Below are 17,122 nucleotides of genomic sequence, written 5' to 3'. Positions count from 1 at the left end.
TGCTCTCTTCCTAGCAGATGGCGACAAAGAAATGGGTTTGTTGGCAGGTTTTGCCACAAAGCATCCTTCTTATCACACATATTGATGTGTATACAAACATACATGCGTGCTATCAGGCTTTCGGTTTAAAAAGTGATTCTCCTTCTGATATAAGGTCAGTCATGCAGTGAGAGTGGTACGTACTGTCTTTTGTTGCCTGGGTCTGAAGGCATTTGTGACTTAGCTGCCACATCAAAATCCTGGCAAACATTTGCCCATTAGTTCAACTCTTCTGCTGTAGCTAAAGGACCATGTGGTAGTAGGAATACGTAATGTTAGACTGCATACCTCCGTATTTTTCAGTACATCTTTAGTAGTTTGACCTAGCTTAAATAACAGTGAACTGGAAAGCCAGCAGGTTTTAAATGTGGACTACTCTGACAGTTTTCTTTGCTATTGTTAGGGTAATGTTAATAGAAAGGCAGAAAACAAATGGTCTCCATCCTTAAATAAAACAACAAACTGAAAATTTACAGTTGAGGAAAGAGATAGCAATATAGTTGAACAGAAAAATATAACTGCATAACTAATTTTATTACTTGGAAATGAACCCAGGCCTCTGAGTTCTGTAATGTGTTCAGAGCTGCCTTGGGGAAGTGTACAGGGAGATCATTTGTTCTGTATTCATCACCTGAAGAGAGGCAGCTGTCAAACAAATCCTTATATCCCGTTTTGTTCTTGGCCTGTTAACTCTGATTCCTACTCCCAGATTTTGCCTGGTGAGGGCTGTAAATTCAACAAAATGGTGCAAAGCAATGCCAGATTCAGAGGACTGTGGCATCGCCCAAAAGACCTTTCCTACTTCTATTTCTTATCGTGCAAGTAGCACCAGGAAGACCCAATACTCGCTCTGTTTTGCTGTTCATTTTAAAGAAACAGCCTGAGCCAAGAGAACCAGATGAGGATGACATCTGGCTATCAAACCTCTGCCAAGTCACTGCTGTTCTGTAGCTGGCAGGAAGATGATGTGCTGCAAATGCCAGGTTCTTGCTGAAATGTAAAGTGCATTCCCTGCATTTTCTTTGCTTCCTATCCATCCACAATCAGTTCGGTATTTTGTTTTACTAATGGCCAAATTCAAATCTCCTTTCCAGATGCATAAATGCATTTCATCAATGCTAGGAGGCTTATACATCGAGTGGAATTTGACTCTGAAGTCCAAGACAGTCTTGTATTTTCTAAGCTTACTGACAAATTAACTTGTTAACTGTGAATCTTGTTGAAACATCCAAGCCTCTCCTGTGGGTATGTTTGTAGTGAGGATTGCTAATTACGTATATGAGAGCAGTTTGTATCTAGACTCTTCCAGGAGTAGGTAAGAGCCTGGGGCAGATGGATAAGCTAAAGAAGCTCTGGAGATCTCCTTCACTGCTTTTTTTCTGTAAACATAAGGTGCCCCTCTTTAATAAGAAATCACTATAGCTTGGGAAAAAAGCACTATAGCTTGTGAAAGAAAACTGTGGATTTAAAAGATAGATAGTTCACAAGGCCCGCTGTGCACAGAGTTGCTTTCTCTTGTGCTCAGAAGCAGTCTGATCAGAGCTACATAGAGGAAGCTCATTCAGAGATGGTGTGTGGAGCTGAAGCTATAGCAATTGCCCCATTTCCTTATGAATGATCTTTGTTTTCACCCCTCCCTGCATGCTGCCATACTCTCAGGGTTTTTGGCAGCAGCAGAGGGGCATGAAATAACTATGCCGGCTTTGCAGCTGATGCTCTGGCCAAGCGCATTTTTTCTCTTCTTCTGGTAAAATAGTTTTGCTGCAGGCACAAGTAACCAGTTTTCAAAACTGTAGAAGTAATTGTAATAAATATTTTATGCACAGAGCTTGGGCTGTTGAAGTGAACTTGCTTTGCAAAGAGTGGAGGTCTTATTTCTATTTCTCTAGTCAGCATCCAAAGTTTGACTTCTTTGCCACATATTTGCGTATTTAAGGAGTATCATTACGCTTTCAGTCTATGGGCTTGTAAGCAGAAGCCATCTGCTTTTGAGGTTGCTCCCACAAGAAGTGGATATTAATGACCGAAGAATAACTCAGATCTTTTAGATTTTCTTTGGTGATCCAGCTTGCTATGAAAATGAAGTCTATGCCAAAATCTTCACCAGAGTCTGTGGATGGATAATAGGAATTAGAGTTTGCTCTTCCTAGATAGCTTTCGTGGTGCTGGTTTCCTAGAATCATACAATCATAGAATAGTTAGGGTTGGAAAGGACCTCAAGATCATCTAGTTCCAGCCCCCCTGCCATGGCCAGGGACACCTCACACTAAACCATCCCACCCAAGGCTCTGTCCAGCCTGGCCTTGAACACTGCCAGGGATGGATCATTCACAACCTCCCTGGGCAACCCATTCCAGTGCCTCACCACCCTAACAGGAAAGAATTTCCTCCTTATATCCAATCTAAACTTCCCCTGTTTAAGTTTTAACCCATTACCCCTTGTCCTGTCACTACAGTCCCTAATGAAGAGTCCCTCTCCAGCATCCTTAGAGGTCCCCCTTCAGATACTGGAAGGCTGCTATGAGGTCTCCACGAAGCCTTCTCTTCTCCAGGCTGAACAGCCCCAACTTCCTCAGCCTGTCTTCATATGGGAGATGCTCCAGTCCCCTGTTCATCCTCGTAGCCTCCTCCGGACTTGTTCCAGCAGTTCCATGTCCTTTTTGTGTTGAGGACACCAGAACTGCACACAATACTCCAGGTGAGGTATCACAAGAGCAGAGTAGAGGGGCAGGATCACCTCCTTTGACCTGTTGGTCACGCTCCTTTTGATGCAGCCTAGGATACGGTTGGCTTTCTGGGCTGTGAGCGCACACTGGAGCCGGCTCATGTTCATTTTCTCATCGACCAGCACCCCCAAGTCCTTCTCTGCAGGGCTGCTCTGAATCTCTTCTCTGCCCAACCTGTAGCTGTTCCTGGGATTGCTTCAACCCAGGTGTGGGACCTTGCACTTGTCATGGTTGAACTTCATAAGGTTGGCATCAGCCCACCTCACAAGCGTGTCAAGGTCCCTCTGGATGGCATCCCTTCCCTCCAGCATATCAACCAAACCACACAGCTTGGTGTCATCGGCAGACTTGCTGAGGGTGCACTCAATCCCACCGTCCATGTCACCGACATAGATGTTGAACAAGACCGGTCCCAACCCCGATCCCTGAGGGACACCACTCGTTACTGGTCTCCAGCCGGACATTGAGCCACTGACCATAATCAGAGGAATGTATGTTTGGATGTGGAACTATCGAGGTGATGCCAAGTGACACTGGATTTAGTAGCTTCTCTTTGATCCCAGCTATATCCATTTCCCTTTAAAACTTTATCAGGTTAACAGGAATCTGGTTTGGTACATGGACTGACTGCTGGATTTTAATTCTGTTGTTTGATGCACATTCGTGATATACTGGAGAGGCATCTTCTGTCCTTCAGATGCCACTCTGGCACCTTGCATACATGCAGTTCACTACAATAAAGAGAAAGCATATGGTTGATAGCATTACCCTACCTTCTGCACTGAAATCAGTTGTTTTGAGCATCAGAAAAGCCAACCCAAACTGATCTGTATGAAATACTCCAGCATTGTACATGTTCATTCAAAAGGTGTTTTCAGCTACTGGCTCCAGTGTAGATCTCTCACAGAGCAAATTCAAACCATAACAATTTTTTTTAACTTCATCAAAAGTTGCCCTCTATCTATGCCATAGCAATAGGTTAGAATATTTTTAATTAAAATCAAATTTAATTGAAGAGTTGTCAAATATGGGGGGATCATTGCATTGAAAGGTATGTACAGATACCGTAACTTGAATCATGTTCTGTGCAGCATAACTTAACTTGGAGTATCGTTCTGAATATCTAACTGAATCGATGTATATTTAGATTCTGCCCTTATCAATGATTGTAATGCATCCTCCTGTGTAAATAATCTGTTTAACTCATGGAACTATCATGGCAGTATGGTCTATTTGTACCTACACAAAAAATAAATTGGTTGATATTATCCCAGTACTTGAGAGTAAAACTTTTTTTTTTTCCAGAAAAGATAGCAAATAGCTAATTCAGGTTTCCAAAAGCATGTGTACTAGTATCATTACTCAGAAGCTTAACCAACCTGAAAGCAAATGCTAAATGATCCGGATCTTAGCCTTATTAAGCTCTTGTGTTTTCTACCACTTAAAAGCCTATCACAAACCTAAAGATCTGGGTAAATGAGATTTTCTGGAAGAAAGCTTTAAAGTTTACCTCCTTCTCTTTTCAAACAAGAAGGCAATGCCTCTATTTACATGCCGTTTCTGGAACTCAAATGGAGCGAATACATCGCTGCTGCAGTGTTTCATGGAACATCCTTTGTTTATTCACACTGTGCCACTTTTAAACTTCAGATGTAAACAACAAAGGCTTCTTTGTATTTCACACTATCTCATACTCACTACCTTCTGAAGTCCAAAGCCAAAACACTGTGGAATTTTACCCTCCTCACACTTTCTTCTGCTTGTCGGATGCGTTCTTGCAGCCTTTTCTATTTATAGTAGCTGGAAAACTACTTATCCTCTGATTAAAACACGCTCTGTTTATTTCATCTTGACTTCTCAGTCCTTGGTATTGCTAGAATTGTATTCTCTGGTAACCATTTCAAATATAATTTTAGTAGCAATTATACATTTGTCAACCTGAAAGTTCCAAATTGCTTAAAGTGGTCGACCTGTCTGTGATCTGTTACACATATGAAAAATCCAGAAAATATTCCACCAAACTCAGTTGGTCAGACAGAAGAGTTAGAAAGACCCTGGCTAGAAATGCAGCAGCTGTCTGACAGCACACGCTTTAGCATAGGGAAGTACGGGCTCCATTTCAAACCAAAGTGGGTGTTGTAGTAGGAATTTTCACAGAGCTTTAGCTGCGCTGATCCTTGAGATCTGCTGCTGAGAAGTCCCTCCTGCCTTTCTCACCATGAAGAAGGACCTCAGTTTATGTTTCATTTGATATGCAATGGGTCAGGCTCTGAATGGTGTCCGCATCAATCTCATGCTGGATCCTTACCTTCTCTATTTGTTGATGCGCGGGGGAGGTAGCCAAGGCTCTTGCCTCTCTTATGCCATTCTGTGCTTATCTTATGTGAAAGATAAGGACAGACTACCCAGGCATTTTTGAACACTTTGCTGTGCTGTGTTGCATACATTCCTTGCCTATATCTGTAGTATAAATGAAATCGTACTTTTAAACAAAACCAGAGTAACACGGTGTTGATTTTTTCATTTCCCAGGGGCATCCTTTAGCGCCCTGTCTCCTTAAGCTGCACATGGGAACAAGACATATCTTATGAGCTCGTCCATTGAATGCTGTGTTCAGTTTTGGGACCTTCACTACAACACAGACACTGAGGTGCCTGAGCATGTCCAGAGAATGGCAGTGAAGCTGGTGAAGCCAGGTTCAATGGGGCTTTGAGCAACCTGGTCTAGTGGAAGGTGTCCCTGTCCGTGACAGGGGGGTGGAACTGGGTAATCTTTAAGGTGCCTTCCAACCAATACCATTCTATGATTCTCTGATGATATGATTCTATGAAGGCCTGGAGCACAAGTCTCCAGAGGAGAGACTGAGGGAACTGGGGTTGTTTAGCCTGGGAAAAAGGAGACTCAGGGGAGACCTTGTCAGTCTCTAGAAGTACCTGAAAGGAGGTTGTAGCGAGGTGACGGACAGTCTCTTCTCCAGGTAACAAGCAGTAGAACAAGAGGAAATGGTCTCAAGTTGACCCAGGGGAGGTTTGGATTGGATATTAGGAAAAATTTCTTCACCAAAAATTTCTTCAAAAGGTGTATCAAGCACTGGAACCGGAAACCCATGGAAGTGGTGAAGTCATCATCCCTGGAGGTATTTAAAAGAGATGTAGATGTGGCATTTAAGGACATGGTTAAGTGGTGGACATGGCAATGCTGGATTAATGGTCGGACTTGATGATCATTAAAGTCTTTTCCAACATAAATGATTCTATGATTCTGTTTGGGTATTTAAGGTATAGCATAACCAATAATTCTGCTGTAAATTGTTAGGAGTATTAGGTCCCTGTTTCATCCCTCTGAGATCTTTTCTTATATAAAGAAACAGCAATATAGACTGAAAAGACTTCAATGGTGACAGCATTTTTTGTTTAGTGGGTGTCTAGTGGTAAGTGTTCAATGTGAGTAATTCTCCACTCCAGCGTACACTCTTGTGGCTGCATGAAAGTTTGGTTAACAAACAGTATTGACAAAATCCCTTTGGCCTCAGTATGTCCAGAGTTTCCCTTGAGGTCTCAGCTTACCTAGGGGCTCTGAGACACATGGTACCATGACTTTCTTAATATTTGTGTTAATGGTAGCAAGTAGAGCCTGCTACTTCGGTCAGGCTCCTCATTGTGCCAAGTGATGCACGTATGGCCATTGTAAGAAACAGTGAATGCCCTGCAGAGTGGGAATAAAAAAGTAAGAGTAGCATTAGTGCCTTTTTAAAGAATAAGAAATAGAAGCAGAAAGAGAGATTGGGAGTACTCGCTTTGCTGAAGGTCACCGGAACCATCAGAGACCAGCTGGGTGATGGTACTGCTGCTCTAGGAAGTAGGCTCAGGGCTTTCACCACAAACAACTCTATCTTCTGAAGATGGTGGACAGCACAGTCCAAATCATCTCTCAGCTTTATGGGAATGAGATGGTTTAGGACTACCCAATAATGGCCATGAGAGGCTGAAAAGAAGAACAGAGCTTGTTGGGGCAAGATAAGTGACAGAGATGACAGGTTGCCCAACAATTTCCATTATAAGGATCTTCTTTCAGATATTCCAGTATACCAATTTTTGTGATTTCAGAAGTAAATATTCGTGCTTGGTCTCTGTCTGAAAGCCTTTTCCTCCACTCACAACAGAAATAATTTATGGATTTTTTCAGGATGAGTATAGGAAAAGATAAATTGTTTATTCCTCTTAAAAATCCACATATTTTCCTGAGAAACTGTCATGCTTATATATTGCAGAAGAAATACTTGATATAAATCCAGTGTTGACTACAGTAAGAAAAATAAAATTATGTCAATGTAACAGTAGAGCTGAACTGAGCCCTCTTCATTAAATATGTGAAATTAACATTCTTACTTCTACATTGCAGCTCCCTGAGTGAAAGATAATTGGAGTGACTTCCAATTATTGGAAAAGATATGTACACAAGGGAGTACCTTACATTGCACAAGCTAGTCTGCATTTTGCTACAAAGTATTGTTCAGAGATAACAGAGCTAATGGATGTAGTAAAGTCTTGTCAATACAGTATTTATATGTGGAGTGTTTTCTTCTGTTCACAGGCAGCATGATTTGCCTCATCTTACCATTTCACTGCTTATGGACCCAAGTTAGCACCTCAGAGTTGTTCAGGACTGCATCATGTGGAGAAACACATGGTGAGGCACTGAAACAGGTTGCCCAAGGAAGTTGTGAATGCCCCATCCCTGGCAGTGTTCAAGGCCAGGCTGGACAGAGCCTTGGGTGACATGGTCTAGTGGAAGGTGTCCCGGCCCAAGGTAGGGGGTTGGAACTGGATGATCTTAGGGTCCTTTACAACCCAAACTATTCTATGATACCAGTTCTGGTCTGCAAAAGCTTGGAAGATTCTTCACTAAGCTTCACTGCTCCATATGTGGGTTGTTATCAGTGGCCCCATCTCAATTTGGACCTGGCCGTTTTTCATTTCAGGAATATGAGAGTAATGGATGAGTGCTTAGTGAAGAACAGACTGCTGTCTCAAACCACGGAATAGATTTTAGTTTTAGATCACTGAAAGTCAGAACAGGGCATATCCTTTCTTAGCCATCATAAATTATCCATGCAGGATGTACAGTAAAAGGCTGTTTGGCTGCCTTAAATTTGGCTACACAAACAGAATTTCCATCTCTTTCAATGGCTCCTTCAACACCTAATTAGTTCCCAGATGCTAGTTGAGCAAGATGTCTTTTATCTTTGCTAATGTTATCTTCCTATACCTCCTAAATGCTCCCTGGTGCCATTCTTCACTTTCATCTTTCTTCCTCAAGAGAAGGCAGGATGGGTGTTCAGGAAGCTCTACTTTGAAGGTCAAGCTTGTAAAGACTGTGGGTCAAGTTGATGCTGTTATACCAGTCAGTATCTGGGGCAAAAGCTTTGAATCCAGAATTAGATTGATATGATGAAAAGCAGGATACAACTTCCTTTCTATGCATGTTCATACGATCAGTATCTAAAAGGAAAAAATAGAATTGTAGATTTTATTTTGCTGTCAGTTCTATTAAATACAATTTAGGACAAATTCAATGTTCATCTTTTCCCATTGCTAGAAGGTACGAAGAGGTCTGTCTGTATAAATCTGCCATTTCATCTGGCATAGCTGATTGTTGTGGGCAACAAGGAAGTACACTCAGATGTAAAATAGTAGGAAATATCAGACTAACTGCACTCCTGATCCTTCCTAGACCCTCTGAGCAGAACCACTTGGGGCCTCAGATATGTTAATAGCTAGGCTATCGGCCAACTGTAATTTACCTTGGCAGGTCTGATTTATATCCAAGCCCAGTAATTCTTTCCCCTCTGGCAGGAAGGAGTGACCAAACAGCCTCTTTCAAGCTAAGTATTTAAGAGAAAAGCATTTCAGAGTAAACAGATCTTCAAACCAATGGAACAAACTATATGTATACGTTCAGCTTTCCCCTAAGGCTCATGAAGCTGTGTCTCTAGTTAGGTTCAGTTTACTCAATTCGTGTGATGTGCTCTGTTGCATGTGTGGGTTCTGTCAATAGGCAAAAGCTCTGAGAAAATCAATTATGCAGTTTTATACACGAGAATAAAACTTCTTCAGCTTAGATTTTGCACCACCATCTTTTAAGTTTCTACTGTACTTCCTTCTTATCTGCAATTTTCTCTGTGCCTCACTAGAAGAATGCACTTTCATGAACAATTCCAGCAGGCCCATGTAATACCATTTCTTCTCTTTGATTAGGTTATGTGTAGTCCCTGCAGGATATTTGTGTCTTCAGATTTATAATGTAGTCACATAGCAGCTTGTTTTTTACCACAGCAAAGACCAAAGAAACCTGTAAAGCCAGTGGGTTTCACCATTTCTGCTCTTAGAACCTTATGCCCACACTATGAAGGATGCAGAATTTATACTAACATAATTCCATCATTCCCAGTTTCAATTTCACCCAGTTTGCAGAAGGCATGCTGCAAAGTGAGTTCTGAAACTTGATAGCTTCCTTGCAAGGATATTACTAATAATACTTAGAAATTATATAGCACTCCAAAATTGTGTGCAGGCATTAGCTAATTATGTAGTACTCCAAAGCCCTGTGCAAAACATTAGCTAATAAATTCTTGCCATACCTATCAAATATATCAATATCATTGAATCCCCTGTGCAGTGAGGTAACTGGAAACAGAACAACGCGGAGTTCTGCTCCAGGCCATGCTGCTTCCCAGTGCAGTAGCTGGGGTTGGACTTAAATGGCTTGCCAGCCATTGCTCCCACTTTTTCCTTGTCAGGATCTTTCTTCCTGTCATAAACACACAATTTCCAAAAGAGGTCACCTACATGAATGCGAATGGAGATTTTACCAGCACACATGATTTCAGCCCATTCCATGGCATGAGGCAGTTTGGAAAAGCCAGCATCAGTAAGTGACATAGAGAAGTGTTCAGAGAAGACTGGATGCCACATGCAAATGGGATTTTAATATTTGCTAAAATAACAGTTGAGTGCTTCCCAGTGAGGCGCTCCAGCCATCTGAAGGCAGCACAAAGAAGGCAATTTAAAATAATATATCATTGAGTTTGGTACTGCAGAGCATGTGGTCTTGCAGGAAAGGAGAGGCATGTCTATATGACACTTTGCAAAATGAAGGAGAAAATGAAACATTCTTAATTGCACATTATTAAGGCCTTACGCTACTCATTGTGTTAGTTCCTCTGGACCAAAGTTAGGTACTCTGGACCAAGTGAGCATGGTTTGATGAATTTCTGCTCCCAAGCCTGCCAGCAACTGCCCTAACAACTTGGCAAACTCAGTTAATGTGTTTTCCAGTTAAAAATATCACAGTAATCATGCACCTAGGATGTACACATAATCCCATCCTACAGAGGATCAAGCCTGTGGTATTTTCAATATCAGTGATTTTAGGGTGGGCATTTGAAATGGAGTAGCTTCATGTAGCTTGCTAAGACATGAGACAAGCTGGAAATTGCAGCAGCCAGAGAACAGGCTGTAAACTTGCTTTTAAAATGTGTACTTGATCAATACAGATGAGGCTATTTTTATTAAAAGCCACAAAATGCTTGGAACAAATTAATACTCCGCTACTTTACTAATGACTCTGCTCCAAAAATTAAATTGTTTTATTTACCAAACTGAATCTTAAAGCCTTTTTTTTTTTTTGGTCAGATTTTGAAGTGAGTTTAACCCCTTCTCTAAACTTGCATGAGTCATGCATTTTTAGCACAACATATAAAAGTGTTAGTGGCTTCCAGCCTGTTTCTACAAATATTTGGGGGTACAAGGGAATCATGCTATTCTGGCACTGTTCATTCCGAATTCTTCGGGCACTTTACAAGTATTAGCTAATTCCATCTGAATATAAACAAGGAGCCAAACACCTTGAATATGTTTTTGCCATGCTGTAATGTCGAATGATTAAATATTTTGACATACTTTGGCTCAATATAATCAGCTGGCTACAAAAAGCTGAAGCGGCAATTACTGTCAGTTCAGAGGGCAGTAGCAAATCAAAGTGCAGAAGTATCGAGTGCTAGAATTGCTTGGGCGTAAGTGAATAGCAACCTTCTGAGGTTATACTGGTTTGGTTTATTCCTTGGCAGCCTACCATCTAATCTCCCCTGTTGAGGACAGCATTTCGTATCACCTAGCATAACTGAAGTGAATTGGTGCCACTGGAACAAACCGATTTCAGTAACATACAGAACTCTGCTGTGTTCCAGTGACCTAGTACATGGCCTTCAAGTTAGAAAGCGAAAACATCTATGGGATGATACCATTTCTAAATGACTAGACCACCCCTTAAAATCTTTCTAGCTGCATCTACATGCTATGGGACCCCCTCACTACAGCAGAGACGGAGCTAGAAGCACTAGTTACTTAATGGCCCAGTATCTGTGGTGAAAGTGCTCTAAACAGAACCTTGGTGCACACCTCTGGTCTTGGTGCCACCAGAAGAAAAATTACTTCTTCCCAGTATGTGCTGGGAAGTCCAAATATAGATGCAAATCTGCATCTAAAATAATTGCTCCAGTTCACTAATTAACTAATATCTTTTCCTTAGGATAGCTGAGCATTTTAAGAATCAGTTCTGGAGACAAAGCATCTGCAAAGCTTGAGCTGTCCATGAAGGACTTGACACAATTAATACCAGAGCAGAAAGCTATGTAATTCCTGAAGTCTGTGTCAACAGCTGAGGAATTTGGGGGTTTCCCCACAGCAGGTAATAGTTGCAATTTTAAGGACCTGTCTCAAGTTCAAGCTATAGCAAAAGAAGTTCAGAGCAAATCACTGAAATGAACAGTGGCAGGTCAGTGTAATCAGGTGGTGGTCAGCTTTAGGTATGAATAGAAATAAAATTGGAAATTGCTTTCACACTAGCATCATGGATAAGCTGTGATTTAAATTGGAATTTGAAAGTGGGTTGCTTCTGTGCTTAAGGTATCTTCAAGGTGATGCAGCAGAATTATAAGCAAGTTAGGTCTGATGTTTTATGCTGCAGATTGCTTGAGTTATCAGAAGTTAGCAGACACACATAGAATACGTCTTTCAGAGAAGAGCTGATGTGAGCAGAGAAAATTTGTGTCTTGCACACATAATACAGTCTTTTGAAGAGACTGGGTGCATAAAAGCGAGCCAGGCACTCTAGAATAAGAAGAAAGTTTCTCTTGTGAATGAATACCTGGTTACAGAGAGGAAATAAAAGACACAAATAGCTGGGCAGTTTTTGCAGTGAAGGGAGATTACCAGTTACTGCCTTCAGAACCTGTACAGTTCAATATGCTCATAAAAGAGCTGGAAAAGGGAGACAGACGTCAGTGACGTGCCAAAATCTGCTGATTGTATAGAGATATTCCAGGTAAGCACAAGTAGACATGGATACATAAAGTTGCAGAAGAATCTGACAATATCAAACATCTGGGCAATAAGATAGCTGCTGAAATTCCATGTCGATAAAAGTCAAGTGCAGACACAATGATAGGGTTTAAATTAGCCCGCGAAAGAGGTTCTGGCGTCATTGCAGATGGTTCTTTGAAAACGTCTGCTCAGTGCTCAGCAGAGGTCAGAAAGGCAAGTGGAATGCTAAGAATTGCTGGGAAAGAGATAGAGAATAAAAGAGAATATGTAAGTACACCACTGAATAAATCTGTGGAGATCTTGAATAGAGTGCAATTCCAGTCACCCCATCTCAATGCAGCAGTGAAATAGAAGTAGAAAAGGTGCAGGAAAGGGTAAAAGGGCTGACCTGAGTTGTGAAGCAGGGAGTCTAAGCCTGCAAAGCTTGCTGGAGAAATGAATGAGCAGGATTAAAGCAGAGGTGTAAAATCAATATCACTATGGAAAGAGTGAATAAAGCGTTATTTTTTTGCAGCAAAGGATGTAATGACATGGTCAGGCAAGAAGTTTAAAGCAAACAACAGGAAAAAAACTTTCACAGGCTATAATAAATTAGGAAACTCACCAAACACAACATATTTTGCATGCTAAAAGCAGAGGGTTCTTAAAATAGTAGCAGTACTAAGGTTCTCAGTGCCGGCTTCAACATCTTCCTGCTCTAGCACGTATCCAAACAGACCAAACTAGCCATATCTCCTCTGCCCTCTACACCTGGGTGAGATTTGGGTTCTGGTTTGATTTGGCCTCTCACCAGTAGAACCTTCCAGGTGTTTTGGACTGGATCATGATCAGCTAAAGGATCATTGTGATCTTCTAGTATGATCTCTCCTATGACAAAAGCTGCACAAGTCCCTTGAATGAATTAATGAATTAATTCTCTGAAATGCAGTGGAATATTGGGGGGAAAAAGATCCAAAAGTGCCTTAAAAAAGGCCTCATTAAGTAAAAGGTCCCAAGGGTTAATTACACTGTCTTTTATTTGGTTCTTCCTATTTCTGTATGCAAAAGCTGCAGTAGCCCTTTTGGCTGCAGCATGAAAATGGGAGGTCACATCAAATGGCTCAGGAATTTTGAGACTGGACTAAAAAGGACTAAATGCTAGAACAAGATTATCATCAAATTATATCTGCCTTGGCAGCAGGAAATCAATCAAGAACGGGCTGATTTACACCTGCCGGCACCAGCACATCATGAACTTCATCATCTTTCCCAGTGATGTTTTTATCTTTGTATCGACACAGTCAGTGCAAGAAAAATATTTTCCCATTTAAAATCAAAACATTCAAGGTAGTGTTTGGCAGAGTGTTGGAGCCTGGGGTTCCCGCTGCTTCTGACGACAGTGCTGGTATCTTTTGCTAATGACCAAAGTGCAATATAATGAGTTGTCTTGGGCTTCTGCTTTATTCAGCGTGCAGTGTTTTAATAGGCTGTTAGTAGTTCTGAGAGGGATAAATGATGTTTATGCCCTCTTGTGGTATGTTATTGAACAGAATGGATTTTCTAACTGACAAAATTAGGCCAGTGATGGAAAGTCCCAGGTAAAAACCTGTAACGAATACTGTTTTGCACAGTAGAAAAATATCTATCCCTCCAGCAGCATCTTCATGACTCAGTTAAGGCAGGGGGAAGCCAATTTTACATACATTTACAGCCACAAGTACATGAGTAATGCCCATGATGACAGAGTTTGTGCCATCTTTCTGGAGTGAAGATAATTTTAAAAGTGCTTTTCTTTGCTAGGAAGTTTAGAAAGTAAGTGAAATGCTGCTTTCTAAAAGCAGTTGTGTTGATACTTCGTGTTAGTTGCTGCCAATGAGATGTGATATATACACATACATATATTCACATTTTTTATCTTCTTTGCTCACACATCTGATGGGTAAATAATCTGATTCCCTTGGGAAAAAGCCTGCCCCAAAGATGAAAAACACTATTTGTGTTTTTCGTGTAATTGTGTTTTATATGTAATTTTACACGGGGAAATAAGACCAGATTCCTGTGAAACTTGTCTTGTTATGCTGTTGTGTTCACATGCAATGAATTAACTAGTCAACATCTTCCTAACCTGGCTGAGAATTTAGGGGCTCCCCAGACAGGTCAGTCATGGATTTTGTGCCAATCTTATTGTTTCATTCCTGGGCGAAAACTGAATGAAGCAAAATATAACCTTCAGGCAGTGAAATTACTAGAATAAATCAGCCTAAGGCTCTATAAAGTCCAGCAACTTGTGTCAGGCTCTGGTCAGTACTTAGAAGCACTGAGGCAGGGTCTAGAAAACCCTGTCGTAGGAAATCTGAAGGCCTTTTTGTCCCAGATAATCACCTACAATTTAAGTGTTAGCTAATGCTGTGAGGAAGCATTGCTTCCATTACATGTCATCTTTCTCTCTGGCCAGCCACCAAGTATATAGAAGACTACTGTAAAGATGAAGGGAATGATTTCTTTTCCACATCAACATCCATTCATCATGGATGTGGTTTCCACATCATCATGGTTGTGGAAACCACAACAGTGAGTTTGAATGACAGCAGTGGACTTAATCGGGCTGGACTTTAGGAGAAACTCTCTACAGGATTGTAAATATTGGAATGGCCTCCTCGAGGAAACGGAACTATCTCCATCTCCAAAGATCTTTCAGAAGCAGTTAAATAAAAAGTTTGCTGAAAATAAGGTGGATATTAGTTGTTGTATCATGATGAAAGAAGTTGGACTTGATGTCTTACAATAGATCTTCTAGCTCTGTTTTTGTGAGTTGGTGTGATGACTTCCTTTTATTTGTTTTTTGGGTTTTTTTGTTAGTATGATGACAGAATGCATATTTATCTGGTAATCTTAAATGCTGATGCTTTGTTCTTAGTGTTGGTCTTGTTGTCAAGTCTAATTGATAGCAAGGCGATTCTGTCTACATCCAGTACTTTAGAAGTATACTTTTCAACAGTAGTCTGACATCAGTTACAGTGTTTATTAGGTTATTATGGACTTCAGTGAGCACAAGTTATGTCCCCACTGAGATGAGAATTTGCTTCAAAATGTTGGTGCTTACCAGTTTCCTTAGAAAAGGACAATTCAATAGGTAAAACGTCATGGCAAGTCATGTTAAAATGAAATTCCCTCCATCAGAAACCTTTCAGGAGTTTCAAATTCAGTTAGGGAATATCAGAAAGAAATTAGAGTCTAAAATCCCCACCTAATCTTTTCAAAGTGGATATTGCTTCTGGTCCACATATTGGCAAATCTTCCAGAAATGAGCCATTATTTGCCTTAAAAATACCTTTCTGGTCATGATGGAACTGTTATTTTTTGAAGAATGGATTTGTAGAAACTCCATGAAAAAGAGCCCAGATGCCCTTATTTCTTGATGGCATCAGTGAGGCCAAAATTTCACCCAGAGAGTCTTCTTGGCATAAGGATATATGGGGTGGACAGCATATTTCAAAGCTAAGGCACCTGCCTGGTGAAGTTCTGAGACACTGCAAGGCCACTGGCCAGGGTTGATTGAAGTGTGCTCTGCTGCCTTTCACTTTGTTTTCCACTTTTGTTGATGGCACCACATCCCTGCCTGGCGTGATTCATAAAGAGGAAAGAACAAATGTGTGGCCATGGCAAATTAACAAATGAGCCATTAAAGCAGGAGGGTGCTCTACCTCTTCTCACCAATGCCTGCTTTGGTGCCCACAGTGTCTATAACATGAGAGCAAGGATAAAGGGCTTTCAGAGATGCACCGCAAATGTGCTCCAAGTGCTGAGAAATCTCTGTGGCTCCTGCTGAGAGAAAACCTAACATCATTCATCAGCAGAGTAGACAGCAAACCACTAATGGCTTTCCATCATATTTCTTGACAGGTATTGACAGGGGGCGGTTTTGGTCCCATCACAACAGAAATCCGGGAGGCTCCAGAGTTTTATTATGCTGAAGATTACCATCAGCAGTACCTCAGTAAGAACCCTGGCGGATACTGCGGCCTCGGGGGAACAGGGCTTTCCTGCCCTACTGGGATCAAGAAATAGCTTGTGCTTACTTCACTGCCTCTGCTTTGCTTTAGGGAATCTGACAAAAGACCGGCAACCCTGATAGATATAGCACGCCTGCATCATTAGTGCGTAAAGATTTGGGAACCTGTTGGGGTGGCTTTCTATAATCTAAGCAGTTTCCCATTCACCAACATTAAATGCCAAAGCAGAGGTAGAAATTGCACCTGTTGGCAAATGCAGCTTCTTGCTCCATGCAGCTCGTGGGTTTTCCTTACAATGTTGTAATCTGGAGAGAAATTTCTAAAAGTTTGGCTCAAAATGCTGTTAAAAGGATGAATTGGGATGTTATGGCACCTGCTAAATGCTTTGCATAGCTAAGGCCTTCAGATCTGTTTATTTGCTTGGGTTAATAGCTTTACTCATGTTATGAGAACTTTGACATGGAGACATGGCTGGGCTCATCTTAACTATCACAAACCTGTAATCTGATGTCTTTGAGAATGGTGAATTTATAAGATCAGTGATTCTCTCACAATTAAATTTTCACAACATGTAATATCACCTATACTGTCTATTTTCTGAAATAATTTTAGTAGGAAAAAGTAAAAATTGTAATGTTCTTCCAAAAAGTGTATAAACACAAAAATAAATCTTTTTTTCATTTCCTGTGCTACAATAAATTACAAAAAAGAGAACAGAAAAATGTTGTCTGTGGTGTGTTCCATGGCTCTAAGTACATATCAGGGTAGATCTAAATGAAAGTATCAAATATTATAAAAGGCTGCAGACTGCTAATCAAACACCAGGACTTTTAAATCTGTATTATCATGCATGACAGTTCAGAGGAGTAGAATTGGTACTGGCCACGCTGTAACATAATTATTCCTGTGATTAATTATTTATACTTCAATAGCTTGTGGAGCCCCCACCAAGACCAGAGCTCATTACAGCAATTGCTGTGCA

The 17,122-nt window shown here is 41.0% G+C and overlaps 1 protein-coding gene across 1 annotated transcript in view; it reads left to right on the top strand.

The window, feature by feature from the left end:
• The window catches only part of MSRA (methionine sulfoxide reductase A), a 291,015-nt gene extending 274,153 nt beyond the window's left edge, over window positions 1-16,862 (top strand). Inside the window, exon 7 of the mRNA XM_065681883.1 lies at window positions 16,031-16,862. Within this exon, the coding sequence (XP_065537955.1) occupies window positions 16,031-16,195 (165 nt within the window). The 3' untranslated portion in view covers window positions 16,196-16,862. The remainder of the gene's footprint in view (window positions 1-16,030) is intronic.
• Window positions 16,863-17,122: the final 260 nt, after the last annotated feature.

The sequence above is a fragment of the Lathamus discolor genome, chromosome 5, assembly GCF_037157495.1.
Source record: "Lathamus discolor isolate bLatDis1 chromosome 5, bLatDis1.hap1, whole genome shotgun sequence".
Classification (NCBI taxonomy): Eukaryota; Metazoa; Chordata; class Aves; order Psittaciformes; family Psittacidae; genus Lathamus; species Lathamus discolor.
This window is presented reverse-complemented; position numbering and strand designations above follow the sequence as displayed.